The following is a 17,146-nucleotide window of genomic DNA, read 5'->3' as shown; positions in this document are numbered from 1 at the left end:
TTCGCTTTTCGAGTGAGTGAAGCAGGATCTTTAATGTTCATTTAAACAGGAAGACGGAGGCCTAGGTTTAACGTCACATCCGAAGGACAGCTCCTGTGACATTGTAGTGCCCTCCCCCCCCACCACACACCTCCACCCCCACCCCGTCCGCACTGCATGGAGTGTCAGGCCAGACTGTGTGAGCTCAAAATTCCCGACGTGGGGCTCGAACCCAAAACTTTCTGACTCAGAGGCGAGACAGTAAACTGCAAAGTGTCTTGGGTTCCCTACCCTGTGCCCACCCCCACACTACCACAGAGATACTAGGTAAGTACAATCCCACCATTCGGAGTCACGTAAGCGTAGTGGTTAGCGCGCTCGCCTCGCACGCAAGAAGACACGGGTTCGATTCTCGGGCCAGTGAAACCTTAGGCAAGTTTCCTTACTCCACATTCCTCTTTACCTAGAAGTAGGAACCCAATTGTTTAGTCGATTGGCAGATCACTTTCCGGGGGTAAAAATCCCTCCCAAAAAAAATTGGTCACTCAATCCACAACTGTTTGCGGGACGCTGGTGTGCGCAATTGGCTGTCACTTTACTCACACAAAAATACGCTGTCAATCCACTTTACACCATATCCTGCGAAGCGCCTTGAGACGTCTCAACGACGTGATAAAGCGCTATATCAAATGCAAGGATTATTATTATTGTCATCGCCCCCAACCCCCCTCCACCAGCTACAGAAATCGATTAAAAAGGGTTGCTGTAAGGTCACTTAACTTGATAACCTCAACACGTTTCACTCATGTAAGCCTGCCTGTGACTGCCAGATAGTGCACTTTGTAAATTAAACCTCCAAAGGCAAATATATTGTAAGTAGCTAGTTATCTCTCTGTACTGAAATTGAACAATGCTGGGGATTATATTGACAGGAATTACATTTTGTATAATGGGGTTTAATAATATCATAGATCTTTCCCCATAGGCTTTCCTCGCCTCCCTAAGTGAGCAGGGTTTGTTAATGCAGGTGATGTGATCATCAATGGCCAATTTAATCACTAAAATGGATTACAGCTGTAACCGGAGCCTTAAAATATTAATCTCTGACACTTATTGAAGGAACAAACACTTTTATCTGCTAACTGGCAAACCCCAGTAGGTTGTAGTTCGTTTCTGCTTATTTTCTGCTCTCTCTCTAGTTTTTTTTCCGTCTGAACGCATCAAAGGGACTAGGATTTCCTGCTATAAACATCCGTCTGAAATATTTGGACAATTAATTAGATACACTTTGTTTTAATACGGGTTGAATTTCAATACCTTGCGAGAAACAGGAACGCGGGTGCTGAAAGTGTAGCGAGTCTGATTTACACCCGGCAGCAAATCACGCCTTGTTACAAGCTTTTTTTGTGGTGTGAGTTGCTGTCTGGAACTGTGAGAGCGATTGTAATTGCTCGGGTTGAACGTGAGAATATGCCATTCTATGAGCAGGTGCCTCTCTCTGTACCAAGGCATGAGCTGGCCCTTCTCTCTTCATGTCACCCACGCTAGTCTGGGGTCAAGAACCCTGAAATACGAGACCCGATCAACAGACTATATCTGCATTCCTCACCCTTGTTAGCGATAATGATCAGAATGATAATACTCCTCGCGTTCGATGAAGTGGCTAATAATAACAATAATAATCCTTGCATTTGATACATCGCCTTATCACGTCTCAAAGCGCTTCACAGGATATACTGTAAAGTGGATTGACTGTGTATTTTGTGGGCAGCCACCCACAATGCATACAGCAGTGTCCCACAAAAAAATCGTGGATTGAGTGACCATATTATTATATATTTTTTTGAGGGATTATTACCCCCAGAAAGCGATCCGCCAATTGACTAACAACTAGGTTCCTACTTACCGCTAGGTAAACAGATGCCAACTGAATTCTTTCACTGCAATTACATCCACTACTATTCTTTCACTGCAATTTAATCACATCTGGAGGACGTCTTGAAGCACTTCGCTGTAAAGTGTGGTGACTGTGTATTTTGTAGGTGAACGCGGCAGACGATTTGTACAAAACAATGTCCCCCAAACTGTCAAGAAGTGAACGGCCAATATGATTGGGGGGAGGTGCTGTCGACCAGGACACTGGAAGAAACTCAGATAGCGCCACAGGATCTTTAACGCCAACTGAAAGGAATAGACGGGACTTGAGTTGAACATATGTTCATATGAATTGAAGGATGGCACCTCTGATGATGCCCAGCACTGAACTGTATCGCCTGCCTAGTTTACGAGCTCAATGCCCCCAACATGAGGCCCAAATCCACAACCTTTGTTAAGCAGGTGGGCATATAAATAGAATAATCGCTCAACAATTGATTAATTTACACAAGAGCTGTTTAGGACATCTGTACTGTGCAACTGGAGCTGACTTTTGACCTGGGTTTGACCCAGGCTTGAATCCAAGCCAGGCAAATGAGCTAAATATCTGCTTCTCTCTTAATGGATCCTAAGGGGTAATAATAATAAACTTAACAATCTAATGGACCTTCAGTGGCTATCAATGGCAAGCTATGCGGCTTTATAGTTGGCTAGACACCAGGGAGAGAGTGCATATTCCATTCCAACAATCTATCTCTGGAATTTCCATGTGTGGGTGGGATTCATGGATTTCTTAGTTTGGTTCGGATACTTCTAAGCACGGTGACGATTTCCTCAAGTGTCAGACACCTGGCTGACCGAAAAAAGGGGGATGTGTTTGGCCAGTTTCATCATGGCAAAATGTCTCAAAGCTCCTCACGGTTAGTCACTGCCAAGTCAGTCTAAGCTTTGGGTTTTTTAGGCAAAAAGATTCACGGACGTGAGAAAAGGGTCCACAATAAAGGAAGATTACACGTGGCTCTTTGGAAAGAGCAGCCTCGATTGGCGAAATGGTCTTTTCCTGTCCTGAGTTGCTTTTCTGCCACTTCGCTCCACTACTGGTTGAATTAAAAGCTCAAGCATCTTAGAAACTGCCCGCCTGACTAAGTCGGTAGCTCTCTTGCCTCTGAGTCAGAAGGTTGTGGTTCAAAACAAGATGGGAGTTTTTCGCAGTGTCCTAGTCAACAATGCTCCCCAGAGAGAGAAAAAAATCGATCATTCACATCATGACTATGGCACATTGTTGCACACAAATTGGCTGTCCCGTTGTCCTACAAAATACACAATCACTACACTACACCGTAAAATCCTGTGAAGTGCTTTGAGATATTCTCCTGATGTGAACTGTGTAAATAGCTCAACACCATTGATAACCCTGGTATATTTTAAACATGTAACCACTGTGATCTTGCAGGATACACAATATAATTTGCAGTTGATTAGCGCTTTTTCACGTGGGAAGGACTATTTCAAAGCACTTGGCATGGGATCCGCAGACACAAGGACACGATTGTTTGTGGGAAACTGTGTGCTCAATTCGCAGCCGAGTTTCACCCTCAAATTACACAGTCACTGCACTTTACAGTATGTTCTGTGAAGCGTTTTGAAATGTCTGAACGACGTGATAAGGCGCTACATCAAATGCAAGGATTATTATTATACAAGGATGAAAGAGGATTCTCGAGGATCAATTGCTGCACAGACTCAAATATGTCTCCCGCTGTTACGTCACACTCTGTCCCTACTCTCCACTAACATGGTCGGATTGCGGGCAAATGGGGCTCCCAAGAGGCGTGGAGCTCTCAACAGGTGATCAGCTGGCAACACAACATCGTCTCCAAACACAGCACCGTCTCCCAACACAGCACCGTCTCCCAACACAACACCAGCTCCCAACACAACACCAGCTCCCAACGCAACATCATCTCTTGACAGGACAACATCTCCCAATATTTCCAGGGATGCACTCCAAGTAAAAAGCAGGAATGTATGGTTTCCTGAACGTAAACAAAGAGTGGAACAATTTGCCAGACCAGTTGTTCTCTTCTATCCTGTTTACATACCAGCTGGAAGATGCCCACATCATTGACTGAGCTACAGAGCATGAGAGAACCATGTTCATGCACACAGAAGTGACAAGTTCACTGAAGCACCCTGGGTTAATGGCTTGGTATCTACTAATGTTAATTGAGTTCCCTCACATGCTGTCGAGTTCAGTGCCTACTAGATACCGTTCCCAGGCGCTCCCTCCGATCGTGTCATCAGTACCTACCACTTAAACATGGTGGATGGGGCTGGGGGGGTGGCGATAGACTTCTCAACAAAAGCGAATAGAATATCAAAGGTTCATCAGGGATCCTTGGTGTCAATTGGAAAATAACTTCTAACCAATTATATTTATGTTGCGTCCTAATATGCCTCAAAGTGCTTGACACAGCCCTAGGGAATAGGGCTGAAGAGGATGACGGAGTGACGGAGAGGAGAGATGGCTTAAAAGCGAGGTCAAAGAAAAAAATAAAGGGGTCGTGGTTTGGTGGAGGAGGAGAGGACAGAATTTGTTCACATTCATTTCCTTACAATGTGAATGAAAAATTATACGTGTTCACTTCAAACATAACTCAAACATGGTAAATTATCGTCATGGGAAGCTCTCTGATTTACAGTGTTGCCTTCATTGGCAGTGCAATGGAATAAGACTAAGTGGAGGGGAGTGTTGTGCTGGTAGCAATGATGCCCCAATATTTTGGCCACCATGTTTGTTTTGCCTGCGTGAGGTTTTTTACGCCCGCATGAGTTTTTCTCTTTACGGCTCCCATGGTTTTTTGTTTGCCTGCCCCGTGGTTGTTTTATTTGGACGTTTTTTTCAGACAAGATGGGTTGGCTGAGCTACAGGACAGCTAAGGCACTGTAAGATTGACTACTGGCCTTCACATTACTTTCCCCATGAGCTATTCTGGGAGAAGGGGCTCAGCAGGTTAAAAAAAATCTTGTTCCCCTCTTCCCCACAGCGTCTTGCACAGGGACCGGCATAGGTGAGGCTGCCGACGGGCTTTATGGGTTTGTAAAGTGAACAGGGAAGGAGCCTTAAACAGGCAGCCTGAGGCAAACTCCAAAGAGAAAGAACGTAGCTGGCAACGTAAGCGGAGCCTCATTGAGAGAGCTGTGTCGTCTTAATGCAAGAAGTCTCCAGCTGCATTTTGCCAGCGGTTGAAGCGTCTGTCTTGTCACGCAAACACAAAGTCAAACTACGTACCAGTTGTTCACTTGGAGAATGGTGAGCCCCGTGTCTTGAGCCAGCTGCTTCTTCTGTTCTTCTGAGGGGTAGGGATGCTGGAAGGCGTCAGAGCAGAGAGACAGTGTCAGGGCAAAGCGACCAGGTAAAATCAGATTGAATCAGAAAAACATTATTGACGATGATAATCATAATAATCACGATAATTGTCGCATTTGATGCAGCGCCTTTCGCGTCAGGAAGCCGTCTCAAAGCACTTTACAGGGTTCACCGTAAAGTAGATTCACCAGAATGATACCAGGGCTTAAAGGGTTATTTTATGAGGACAGGTTGCATAAACTTGGCTTGTATTCCCTTGAGTTTAGAGGGTTGCGGGCTGATCTGATTGAGGTGTTTAAAATAATGAAGGGAAGGGTAACTGGAGAGAAACTATTTCCTCTGGTGGGGGAATCCAGAACAAGGAGGGCATAATCTTAAAATTAGAGCTAGGCCATTTAGGAGGAAATCGGGAAACACTTTTTCACACAGAGGGTAGTTGAAATTTGGAACTCTCTCCCCCAAAATCTTACAGTCACCACCCCCACCACCAGCGACTCAATGTCAGGCTCCGCCACTGTCAAGCCCTCTGAGATGATACCCTGCATGAGGGGCGCTATATAAATTCAAGTTATTGTGGTTGTTGTTGTTAACTTCCACTTGAACCAGCGGACGGGACCTCGGTTTAACGATTCGGGAAAGTAAAAGGGAGGTGTATTTCTCTCAAAGGCAATGGGGTGGGCGGGGGGGAGGGGGGGGGGGGGGGGGTGGCTGGGGAATGTGGAATTATCTCATCGGACGCAGCAAATGCCAAACCAATTACAAAGTTCAGTCAAGTGTAGCAACTGCTACATTAATTAAGAATCTTGCTGTACTTGCTCATTGGAGTTCAGGGGAATATTAGACGGGTAATTTGGCAGACCATAAAAATTAATTAGTACCTATTCTGCATTCACCCCCGCTCCCCCCCCCGCCCCCCCCCCCAACTTTGGGATATACAAGACTGCAAAACATTATATTGTTCTATTTTCAGGAAGCACGAGAAGAACAACATTTTTCCAGGAATGTAATAGCGAAACTTCACAGTCCAGCCGCTCTCCCACATTCTTGTGGAATCAAACCTGGGGCAGATAAATGTGCAATGCAATGTTGGCCACAGTCAAGATATGAGAGGTAAGTGCTAGAGTAAGTACATCTGATTTTATTATTAATGGCTCAGCCTGGCGCAGTGGTAGCATACTCCCCTCTGAGTCCGAAGGTTGTGGGTTCAAGCCCCACGTCGGGACTTGCAATCGCACAAGTCTGACATTCCGGTGCAATGCTCGAGGGGGTGTGTGGGTGTCGCATTGTCGGAGGTGCCATCCGGATATGCCGTTAAACGGAGTCCCTGTCTGTGCCCATTCAAACGGATGTCAAGATCTCATGCACTATTCGAAAAGAGAACGGAGTTTCTCCTGGCGTCCTGGCCATTTGTACTTGTAGGTGAACGCAGCAGTCAATTGGCGCACGGCAATGTCACACAAACAGTCTCCTCCTCTCATGTCGAATAGTGCCAAGGGATCTTTAACATCTGCCTGAATGGGCACAGACAGGGCCTCGGTTTGGCATCACATCCGAAAGATAGCGTCTCCGACAATGCAGCATCTCAGATCCAGCAATAAATAAACGTGGTTTTCAACCTTACTTTTTTTAAAAAAAATAAAAGCACTTTTAACTCCCCGAACACTACGAGAAAAGCTATCCATACTACATACATGCTGTCCTTGCTTAAGTAGTTTATATGATCTTTGCGCGGCTTCTTAGATGCTGTAACGGATAAGACAAGGAGCGTAAGATTGGAAAAGGGCACAGAGACAATGGATCATTGGGTTGTGGTACAGCTTGCCTTAGTACTCTTTTTGTTTTAACTTCAGAAATCTCCCGCACTGTGGTGTCATTTCATTTATAAATCGCCTGAAGCACGCATCTATGCCAAATGCACCCAGCGCATTATAGTCTTCCTTCCCCAATTGAGACAATCTATGATGCACCATGTCCTGCCCTGATACAAAACACTTTGTTTACCCTCCCTCACGAACAGAGAAACTACACACTGAGCCGAGCCCAGGACGCTGCCCGGCAGCCTGGCTTCTCAAAGGCAGCATTATAAGGAGAAGCGCTCTGTGCGTTCAATAATTTTCTCTGTTCCCAGTAAAAAATGGTCCAATGCAACAATCAATTCCTGCACAGTTTCCTGCTCGTTCCAATTACCTCATGGAGGCAAACTGGAGATTTTGCTAACTCTCATCCGCTCCACCCCCTCCCTTGTGCGCGAGTGTGTGTCTGTGTGTGACACTTTGTGTGCGAGAGAGACTATGTATGTGAGATAGATTGTGTTTGTGTGTGTGTGAGAGACTCTGTGTGTGTGTGTACGTATATATGTGTGTGACTCTATGAATGTGTGTGTGTGTGCTAGGAAACTAACATTGCCTTTGTTTGAACACTTTTCCTGGAAACGCTGTTGTGTGTAGTCAATATATTACAATTCAAGGGGGTGGGTGGTGGTGGGGGGGTGTATGGGGGGGTGGGGATTGAGGACGGCGTGGGTGGTGGGGGGAACATCGTCTGTGTAAAACGGGCTGTGTTTATTTATGTTTGCTGCAATTGTGTGTAAAGAATTCCACATCAACACACTGAATGTTTTTATAGTGCCAACTGGCAGCCGGAGTCTTCATTAACGGATAGGCAGTCAGTCACCCCTTGCTGTGTTAGCAGAGGCTGCCCTTGGTCCAACACTGTAAAACCTTTTTACACCGCTAACATTATCGCTGTAATGGCAGCATTAAAATTAAACTACGCGCAGTCAGCAGCTTGAATCGGTGCCCAAGGAATAAGCTGTGCTACTCGCAAGCTCTCTCCGCTCAGCAAACTCCAACGTGCATCACGTCATGCTCTCTCCCCCTCCCCGCACCCACCCCTCCCTCCCCACACCCACCCACCCACTCCTCCCTCCGCACTCTGCACACACCCACACAACCTCCCTTCCCCATCCACCCACTCCCGCGTGAAAGGTGCTGTGAACACACATGGAATGAAACGTACTGTGTAAATGCACAGAGTGAAAGATACTGTGTAATTGCACAGAGTGAAAGGCACTGTGTAAATGCACAGAGTGAAAGGCACTGTGTAAATGTAAATTGGTTTGTATTGAGGAGCAGTATTTTCTGTGATTAACACAAGATGAAGTGGGATGGAAACATAATAATCCTTGCATTTAATACAGCGCCTTATCCCGTCGTTGAGATGTCTCAAAGCGCTTCACAGAATATACTATAAAGTGGATTGACTGTACTTTGTGGGCGAAACGTGGCAGCCAATTACAACCAACAGTGTCCCACAAACAGTCATGGATTGAGTGACCAAATTATTATTAATTGATTTTAAGGGATTTGTACTCCCTGGAAAGCAATCTCCCAATTGACTAACAACCGGGTTCTTACTTACTGCTAGGTAAACAGAGGCGTAAACAGTGGAGCAAGGAAACTTCCCTAAGGTTTCGCCCTGACCGGGAATCAAACCCGGGTCCTCTCGCTTGAGAGGCGAGCGCTCTATCCACTTCACTGCAGGACTCCACACAGCAAATTGCTGCAGTGACTTATGGAGACAGGACCAATAAGCAAGCCCAGTGTGCAAATGAATCCGTGGATTCAAGTTACAAGTTGTAGCCTGTCAATTTGCCATTTTTTGCACCAAAACATCCGTTGGGAATCCAGAAATGTGGAAAGACTTTTTAAGGCAATCAGGGCCCGAAATTCCACCTCCTCTTAAATCTGAGGCCATCCCAAACTTACAATTCCAAATCCCCACAGAACTGATTGTGCAAGATTTTTAAATCCTGTCCGAATCTGAAATCCGACTTCCAGATTCAAGAGTGAACCGAAGAATTTTCCGCAGTTCTGTAGCAATCTGAAATGTTAAGTAACAAGCTACGTTTAGATGGAATTGAATTCTTTGTGAAGTTTGACCTAACGCCTTTTAAGTCTCGAAATGTTTCACAGGATTGACTGAAAAGTGTATTTTGTAGGCCATCACAGCAGCCGATTTGCGTACAGCAACGTCTCACGAAGTTTTAAAACTTCCACAAGCTCTTCCTTAAATAATAATTCTTGCATTTGATATAACACCTTTCAAGTCATTGAGACGTCTCAAAGCGCGTCACAGGATACACTGTAAAGTGAAGTGACTGTGTATTTTGTGGGTGAGACACAGCAGCCAGTTGGGCACAGCAATTTCCCACAAACAGCCATTTAAAGAGTCACCAAACTTATCCGGCCCATTGTTGGCCAGGACACCATCAGAGAGAAACTCCCTTCTCTTTTCAAATAGTGTCATGGGATCTTTAACCTGCATCTGAACAGGCACAGACCGGACCTCGGTTTAACATCTCACCCAAAGGATGGCTCCTCCGACAATGCAACATACTCCCTCCGGCACTGTGCTGGAGCGACAGCTTAGACCGTGAGCTCAATGTGGGGCTTCAACCCACAACCCTCTGACTCAGAGACGAGAGGACTACCGACTGAGCCAGGCTATCACCAGTTAAATACTATAATAAAATGAAGCAGTGTTCAGCGATGGTTAGTTAGCATAGCTCTGCGAATGCCATGTAGTTGTGGGTGTCTGTTTTTACTGGGACACAGCCCAAGGGGTTTGGGGAACAATGGATCGGAGAGGATGCTGTAAATAGCGCTCTGCTGTACAGGAATCGTACTGAATGTGGCTCAACCGCAGGATAAGGTGCACAATGACCGTACGGGGAGCTGGGATCCGAGTTTGGTTCGGCAGCAGCAGCAGAAGCAGAAACCATTTACATATTAAATGTGGGACAAGGGTTTCTGTTACCGGGATGTACTGTCAATTCCCAGGGAAATGTTCGCAATGCGCTAAAGTCTTTGCAACTGACCTGCCCACAACTTCGAACATTCTGAGTAAGAGAGAGAAAAAGGGAGGGAAAGAGAGGAGAAAGAGACAGAGAAAGAGAGACAGAGATGGAGAGAGAAATGAGAAAGTGAAAGAGAGACACAGAGGGAGAGACTGGGGGAGGGAGATGGAAGGGGGAGTGAGAGAGGGAGAGAAATAGAAAAAGTGAGGGGGAGAGAGAGAGAGAAAGAAAGCAAGAGAGATGGAAAGAGAGAGGGAAAGGAAGGCAGAAAAAGAGAAAGGCAGGGAGACAGAGTAAGAGAGAGAGAGAGAACGAAAAACATAAAAAGAAAAAGACTGGGAGAGAGAAAGAGGAAGAGAAAAACAGAGAAAAATCCACGTGCAAACAAATCTTGCATGTTTATTATTTAATACTTGTTCTCAAATCTGTCACTTTTCATGTGATTTGATTTTTAGGTAATTGGCCTAAACTGCATCTAATTTGATGTGCTAAGCTATAATTGAGACAGTGCCTCCGGCTATGTAGAACTCAAGAATCCTGTCTCCATTCTGAAATGTCAAGTATTTGATATTTCGTTTGGGGGGGGAAGGGGGTGGGGGTGGATGTGGGGCAAATTCAGGACTGGTCAACACTTCACAATTAAATTAAATGTCGAGATAACATGTCCATGCTAAAAATAACAACAAAAAGTGTGGGAAAATGTGAATCCCTTAGGCTCTTTCTTTCCCGATCCGTTGATCTTTAAACGCAGTGCCTGGCATTCGGAAGCGGACAGTGTTTGCATTTAGAGAAGAAAGACGGAAAGAGAGAGAGGGGGAGGGAAAAAAATAATTGCTCTAATCACATGAAAACCACGACTTCACGCAGTTATAGCCCTCGAGCGAAATAGGACGGAGGGATGGAGGGAGGGAAGGAATTACAGCATTTTCTGGCAAAATTTGACACGGCAGAGGCTGTCTCCGAAAAATTAACTCTCGTCAGACAAATTAGATAGAATGCATCACAGCCTCTTTCCTCACTGTGGAGAAAGCCAGAGTGTCTCAGCCAAACCCCAGCTCACAGTCCACAGACCAGATTTATAATAATATTCCTTGCGTTTGATATAGCGCCTTATCACATCGTCGAGACGTCTCAAAGTAAATTGACTGTATATTTTGTGGGCGAAACATGGCAGCAAATTTCGCACAGCAGTGTTCCACAAGCAGTCGTGGGTTGTGTGACCAAATTATTATTATTAATTTATTTATTTTAAGGGATTATTACTCCTGGAAAGCGATCCGCCAATCGACTAACAACCGGGTTCCTACTTACTGCTAGGTAAACAGAGGAGTGTGGAGAAAGGAAACATTTCGCCCTGCCCGGGAATCGAACCCAGGTCCTCTTACCTGCGAGGCGAGCTCTCTAACCACTACGCTACAGGACTTCACAATGCACACAGTCTGGGCCAAGTTGACATTGCCTCTGCGTGTTGCTGGGGATGAAGGTGGTAGGGAACGGGAGGGAAGAGCGAAGCATCGTCAGAGGAAGGCACCGTCCTTCAGATGAGACGTTAATCTGAGGCCCTGCCTGTGCCTGTTCAGGTGGACGTTAAAGATCCCTTGGCGCTACTCGAAAAGGGAAAGTAGTTTCTCTCTCCCGATGTCCTGGATGTCCGACACTGATCATTCACTTCACGGCTATTTTGTGGGACATCGCTGTGCGCAAATTGGATACCGCAAAACAGTGGATTATAAACACTTGCACGGACTAGTTGGGTCGAACGGCCCAACTCTTTCCGTGCTGTAACACGCTACGTAAACCTGTGATTTCTGTACCTGTCTTTCCCTCGTTCTCTCTCTCTCTTTCTGCTTCTTGCTTGCTTACTGAACGCTGGATCATCTCACACTCTTCACCCCCTATCTCCAGTCCCTCCCTCCCACCCCCGCGTAGTTACTGCTTGAATATCTTAACAGAGATTAAAGCAGTCAAACACACTTAATTACCGTAATCATCCGAGGTGGCAAAGGTCCGATGCTGCTTCGGTCACTGCAGGATAATTCGGGCCCCGTCATTTGTTGTGCACATTAGTTTCAGGCCGCTGTCGCTTAAAAGCTTAATTATTTGCAAACAATCAATCCGGGTGGGAATTCGAGAATGGATGGGCCTTGAAGCAGCAGGGAAAGCTGCCGTGCGTTTGGAAAACAAACAGAATTAGCTTCAGGTTTTAAAGCGCGGATTAGCTATCGGGATAGGGAGGAGGTGCGACTGTGACAGAATTATATTCCCAGGCGGGGAGAAACCTTAGGCAAGTTTCTTTATTCCACACCTCGCCTGTTTACCTAACGCTAAGTAGGAACCCGGCTGTTAGTCGATTGATGGATTGCTTTTCCGGGGGGTAATAATCACTCCCCCCCATAGAAATGTGGTTGCTCAACCCACGACTGTTTGTGGGACACTGCTGTGCGCAATGGCTGCCGCGTTTCGCCCACAAAATACGCAGTCAAATCTGCTTTCCGTGAAGCGCTTTGAGACGTCTCAATGAGGTGATAAGGTGCTACATCACTGCAAGGATTATTATTATTATTATTCTTGCCACTAACACTGAGAACCCACCGAGGGTGGTCCGGGGTTTCTGACTCTGTTTGCGTGACCTTCACCGCTTCCTCTTTCAGAAGGGTACCGCTGTGATGAATGGTGAAGTTGTGATAACGATAATAATTGTTGCATTTTGATACATCTTATGTTGATGAGATGTCTGAAAGCGCTTCAGAGATTACATTGTGAAGTGGAGTGACTGTGTATTTTCTGGACGATGGAGTGGTGAGATAGGATAGTAATGAACGATGGCGTGATCAGATGGTGATTGTGTGATGGGATGTTGAAACTCCATCCCGGAGTCCCTCCATCTCGCCCCCTCACTCCCTTGTCTTCTTCAAGGCTCGTCGCAAGACTTCACTCATCATCCATGTCTTTGGTCATCTTCCCACCACCAACCCACCACCCCCCCGCCTTGCCCTTCACCACTTTTGACTCTAGTCCTCAGCTCGAGTGCAAACCCTTAACTGTCCAACACCTTGAGATATCCTCCCAGCCTGAAAGGAGCTACATAAAATGCAATTTATTGTTACGTAGTGAGACGGTGATGGTAAATGTGTCTTGGTAAATCGTGAATTATTTTTCTGGGTTTATTTTTTCAATCTCATTTATAATTTTCTATATTTCTATTCAGCAGCATTATACAAATCAGAATAACCTGCCTGGTCATTGAATCATCTTGAAGCACATCACAGGATTTACTGTAAAAATAGAGTGTCTTTGTAGGCGAACACTGCAGCCAATTTGCACGCAGTGACATCCCGCAAACAGCCATGAAGTGAGTGACCAGTTTTATCTGGGTTATTGCTGGCCAAGACACCGGGAGAGTGAAACTCCCTTCTCTTTTCGAATTGTGCCATGGGATCTTTAACGTCCACCTAAACATGCAGACAGGTCCTTGATCTAATGTATAATCTGAAGGTCAACAGCTCCAACAATGCAGCGCACCCCAGCACTGCACTGGAGCATCAACCTAGACTGCGTGAGCTCAAAGTCCCGACGTGGAGGCTTGAAGCCACAACCTTCTGACTCAAGAGTCAAGAGCACTGCAGACTGAGCCAGGCTGACATCCGAGGTTGTATTTGGCTGTGGCCAGAGCAAGATTTTCCCCGTCAATTAAACTGAGGCTACTGCTCTGGATACTGTTATTATTGTACATGTGAGGCCTGGATATATAGGTTAACAGTTTGGCGTTGTGTCTCAATGGAATTGCTTAATGCACCTCAGCAGGAGACAGGAGACAAATGCCTGAAGGGTTTGTCACCCTGTTGCTACAGTTAGCTTTGCAATTGGACACTATTATTATTATTATTAATAAATGGAGATATTTACAGTCAGGAAAGATGCTTTTGATATTGTAGTTCTGTTTTTGATTCTGTATCTTTTGTCTGTTATATATAAAAAAAACACAAAACTCCCTCATTACTTCAGACCTATTTAACACGTTGTAAAACTGGTGCTAATCTTAAACTGAACATCAATTCATAACAATGTTAATATTAATCCTTGCATTTAATCTAGTGCTTTATTACGCCATGAAAACGTCTCATAGTATTATATATTAAATTCTGCCACGTGTAGTGACTGTGCATTTTATCGGCAGCCAACTTGCGCACAGCAATGCCCCACAAACAGCTAGGTTATCCTAAGTTAAGGACGCTGTTTAAATACAAGTTGTGTTTTCTTATGGTCGCAAATTTCAGCAAGGAAGGGACGAAGGTGCTGCTATTCACAAATCAACTAAATAGCTTCACGTTTTCACACTCAACACTGCTCTGGAGAGCCTCACGAGCGCTGATAACTCGTACTTAATAAATAATAATCCTTGCATTGATATAGCGCCTTATCACACCATCGAGAAGTCTCAAAGTCCTTCACAGGATATACTGTAAAGTGGATTAACTGTATACTTTGTGGGCAAAACGAGGCAGCCAATTGCGCACAGCAGTGTCCTACAAACAGCTATGGATTAAGTGACCAAATTTTATTTATTTATTTTTTATAGGAATTATTACTCCCAGAAAGTGATCCGCCAATCGACAAACAGCTGGGTTCCTATTTACTGCTTGGTAAACAGAGGCATGTGGAACAAGGAGACTTGCCTAAGCTTTTGCCCTGCCCGGGAATCGAACCCGGGTCCTCTCGCTTGCGAGGTGATCTCGCTAATCAATACACTACAGCACTTCACAATTATCAATGGAGCATGCGTGCGTCCAAACCAATCAATACGCTTCCCACTGGGGTCTGGCTAATAAATAAACAGCGCTGTAAATTTATACAATGCCACAGTAATGTTTTATGGAGAAACCAAGGCAATGTGTTATAAAAGTCAATGCCCGTTTTGCTGTGCTCATTCCAAGCACTTCTCATAGAGATATGCTGTCTGTCCGTGTCTCGTCTCTCTCTTCCTTCCCTCCTACAATACTGCTATTTTTGAAAAAAATTTTGGTGAATAAACAGAGACTAAGTGTTCGTTCTCCTCCACTGCCCCCTTCCCTTCTCTCTCCTCCTCACCGCCCTTGCCCCCCTGCTCTCTCTTCCTGGACTCGCCACGATGGGAAACTAAAGACAGCTAAGTACCGATGGAAAATTTCCCAGTCCCCCTATCTTAATGATACTCCTTGTCCAAATGTACTCCTTTCATCAAATTTTCCACCACTGTCTGCAAAATGTGGATGCCAAGACAGTGATACATACAGCCCCCTCTTATCTTATCTTCACTTGTAACCGAATATCAATAAGGCTTCCCTTCCCTCCTTCGCCAGGGCTGCGACAGCACAATGCAATGGCCACAGAAATGTTTCCAGAGAGAGAGAGATTATCCTGTGCAGAGCCTGACACCCGCCCAGATAATGGGCGGCTGTGCTTTGCTCAGGCCAGGCCTGAGATGCGATACTCACTTCAGACGCCTGTCTGCTCTGAAGCTGCTGAATAACTATACAACCAGGTGGAAGGCATTGCCAAGAACTTAATCATGTGCGTGTATATACACACACACACACTCACGTGCACGCACATGCTCTCACACACATGCACGCACTCACACATATACACTCATACACACACCCAAGCATGCACTCACAAACTCTCGCATACACTCATTAACACACAACTCTCACAAACGCATACGTGCTCCCTTGAACGCACACTACACACTCACTCAAACACACTCTTGCTCTCACCCGCATTCTCACAAGCGCACTCTCTCTCTCACACACCTACACACGCAATCGCCCTCACACTCTCACACATTCTGGCATGCACTCTCATGTGTGCACACATACTCTCACACATATACTCGCTCCCACATGCACACACTCACACATACACACTCTCACGCACATACACACACAAAAAAAACACAGAAAGAAGAGATGTTAAGGGTTGAACATGTTTTGCGAACAGGCACCATTGAGCTGACGAGACGGGAGGAGATGTTTAGCTTCCCAATCTATCCCTTATCAGGATGTCTCTCTGTTTGTTGCTCAACCAAACATGTTTGGGAGAACAATTTCGGAAGTTCTTTTTATCCCTTTTCCTCCAGCCCTCCTCCTCCTCGCCCCAGTCTAACACACTAATACAGGTTGACCTTGAGCTACACTCTGGAATGTAATAGCTGAACAGGCACCCTCCCTGCACAGAACAGCGCCGTCCTTACACTTTTTTTATTAGTGGTTAGAACACTCACCTCGCAAGTGAGAAAACCCGGGTTCGATTCCCGGGTAGGGCAAAACCTTTGGCGAGTTTCCTTACTCCACACCCCCCCGTTTACCCAGCAGTAAGTAGGAACCCAGTTGTTAGTCGATTGGTGGATCGTTTTCCTGGGGTAATAATCCCTCCAATAAATAAATAGGTCACTCAATCCACGACTGTTTATGGACTGAGGTGATAGTGACAAGTTAAGCCAGAGTCGAGTTATCAGGAGTTTACTGAGTAGGGTTGCATTTCTGTCCGGTAGATAATGAGTAAATTTTGCTCATTCTCTTTCCCTCGCTCGATTGCTCTATCCATCTTCTCCCTCCCTGTTCCACAAATGGTGGAAAGGAAATTGCAGTACACAGTATATAGCCTCCCTGCACCCTCAGGGAAGGAATGGGCTCCATCCATTGTAAAGCACTTCATTTCACTGTGAAAATGACGCAGTCATGGTGTGAGCACTTCCATTATGCCAGCACCGTGGTGGTCTTATTAGCACTGTCGGGAGTAGATCCTGTGCAACACTGACTGTTACCGCGTTAATGCAGACTTCCCTTATCTCAAAACCCTTCCCTCATCTCAGTCCCCACTTCCTCCACCCACATACGCACAGTAGCACTGTACATAGTAATCCTTACATTTGATTTAGCGCCTTATCACGTCATTGAGACGTCTCAAAGCGCTTCACAGGATATACAGTAAAGTGAGTTGACTGTATATTTTGTGGGCGAAACGCGGCGGCCAATTGGGCACAGCAGTGTCCCACAAACAGTCGTGGAGTGAGTGACCAAATT

At 45.6% G+C, this 17,146-nt stretch overlaps 1 protein-coding gene across 3 annotated transcripts in view; it reads right to left on the bottom strand.

The window, feature by feature from the left end:
* The window catches only part of LOC103177894 (homeobox protein Meis1), a 156,998-nt gene that overhangs the window by 45,653 nt on the left and 94,199 nt on the right, over positions 1-17,146 (bottom strand). For all 3 annotated transcript variants that reach the window (XM_042333689.1, XM_042333690.1, XM_042333692.1), the window contains exon 9: positions 5,147-5,223. In XM_042333689.1, the coding sequence (XP_042189623.1) occupies positions 5,147-5,223 (77 nt within the window). The remainder of the gene's footprint in view (positions 1-5,146; positions 5,224-17,146) is intronic.

This window comes from Callorhinchus milii, unplaced genomic scaffold, assembly GCF_018977255.1.
Source record: "Callorhinchus milii isolate IMCB2004 unplaced genomic scaffold, IMCB_Cmil_1.0 Scaffold3, whole genome shotgun sequence".
NCBI classification, from domain to species: Eukaryota; Metazoa; Chordata; class Chondrichthyes; order Chimaeriformes; family Callorhinchidae; genus Callorhinchus; species Callorhinchus milii.
This window is presented reverse-complemented; position numbering and strand designations above follow the sequence as displayed.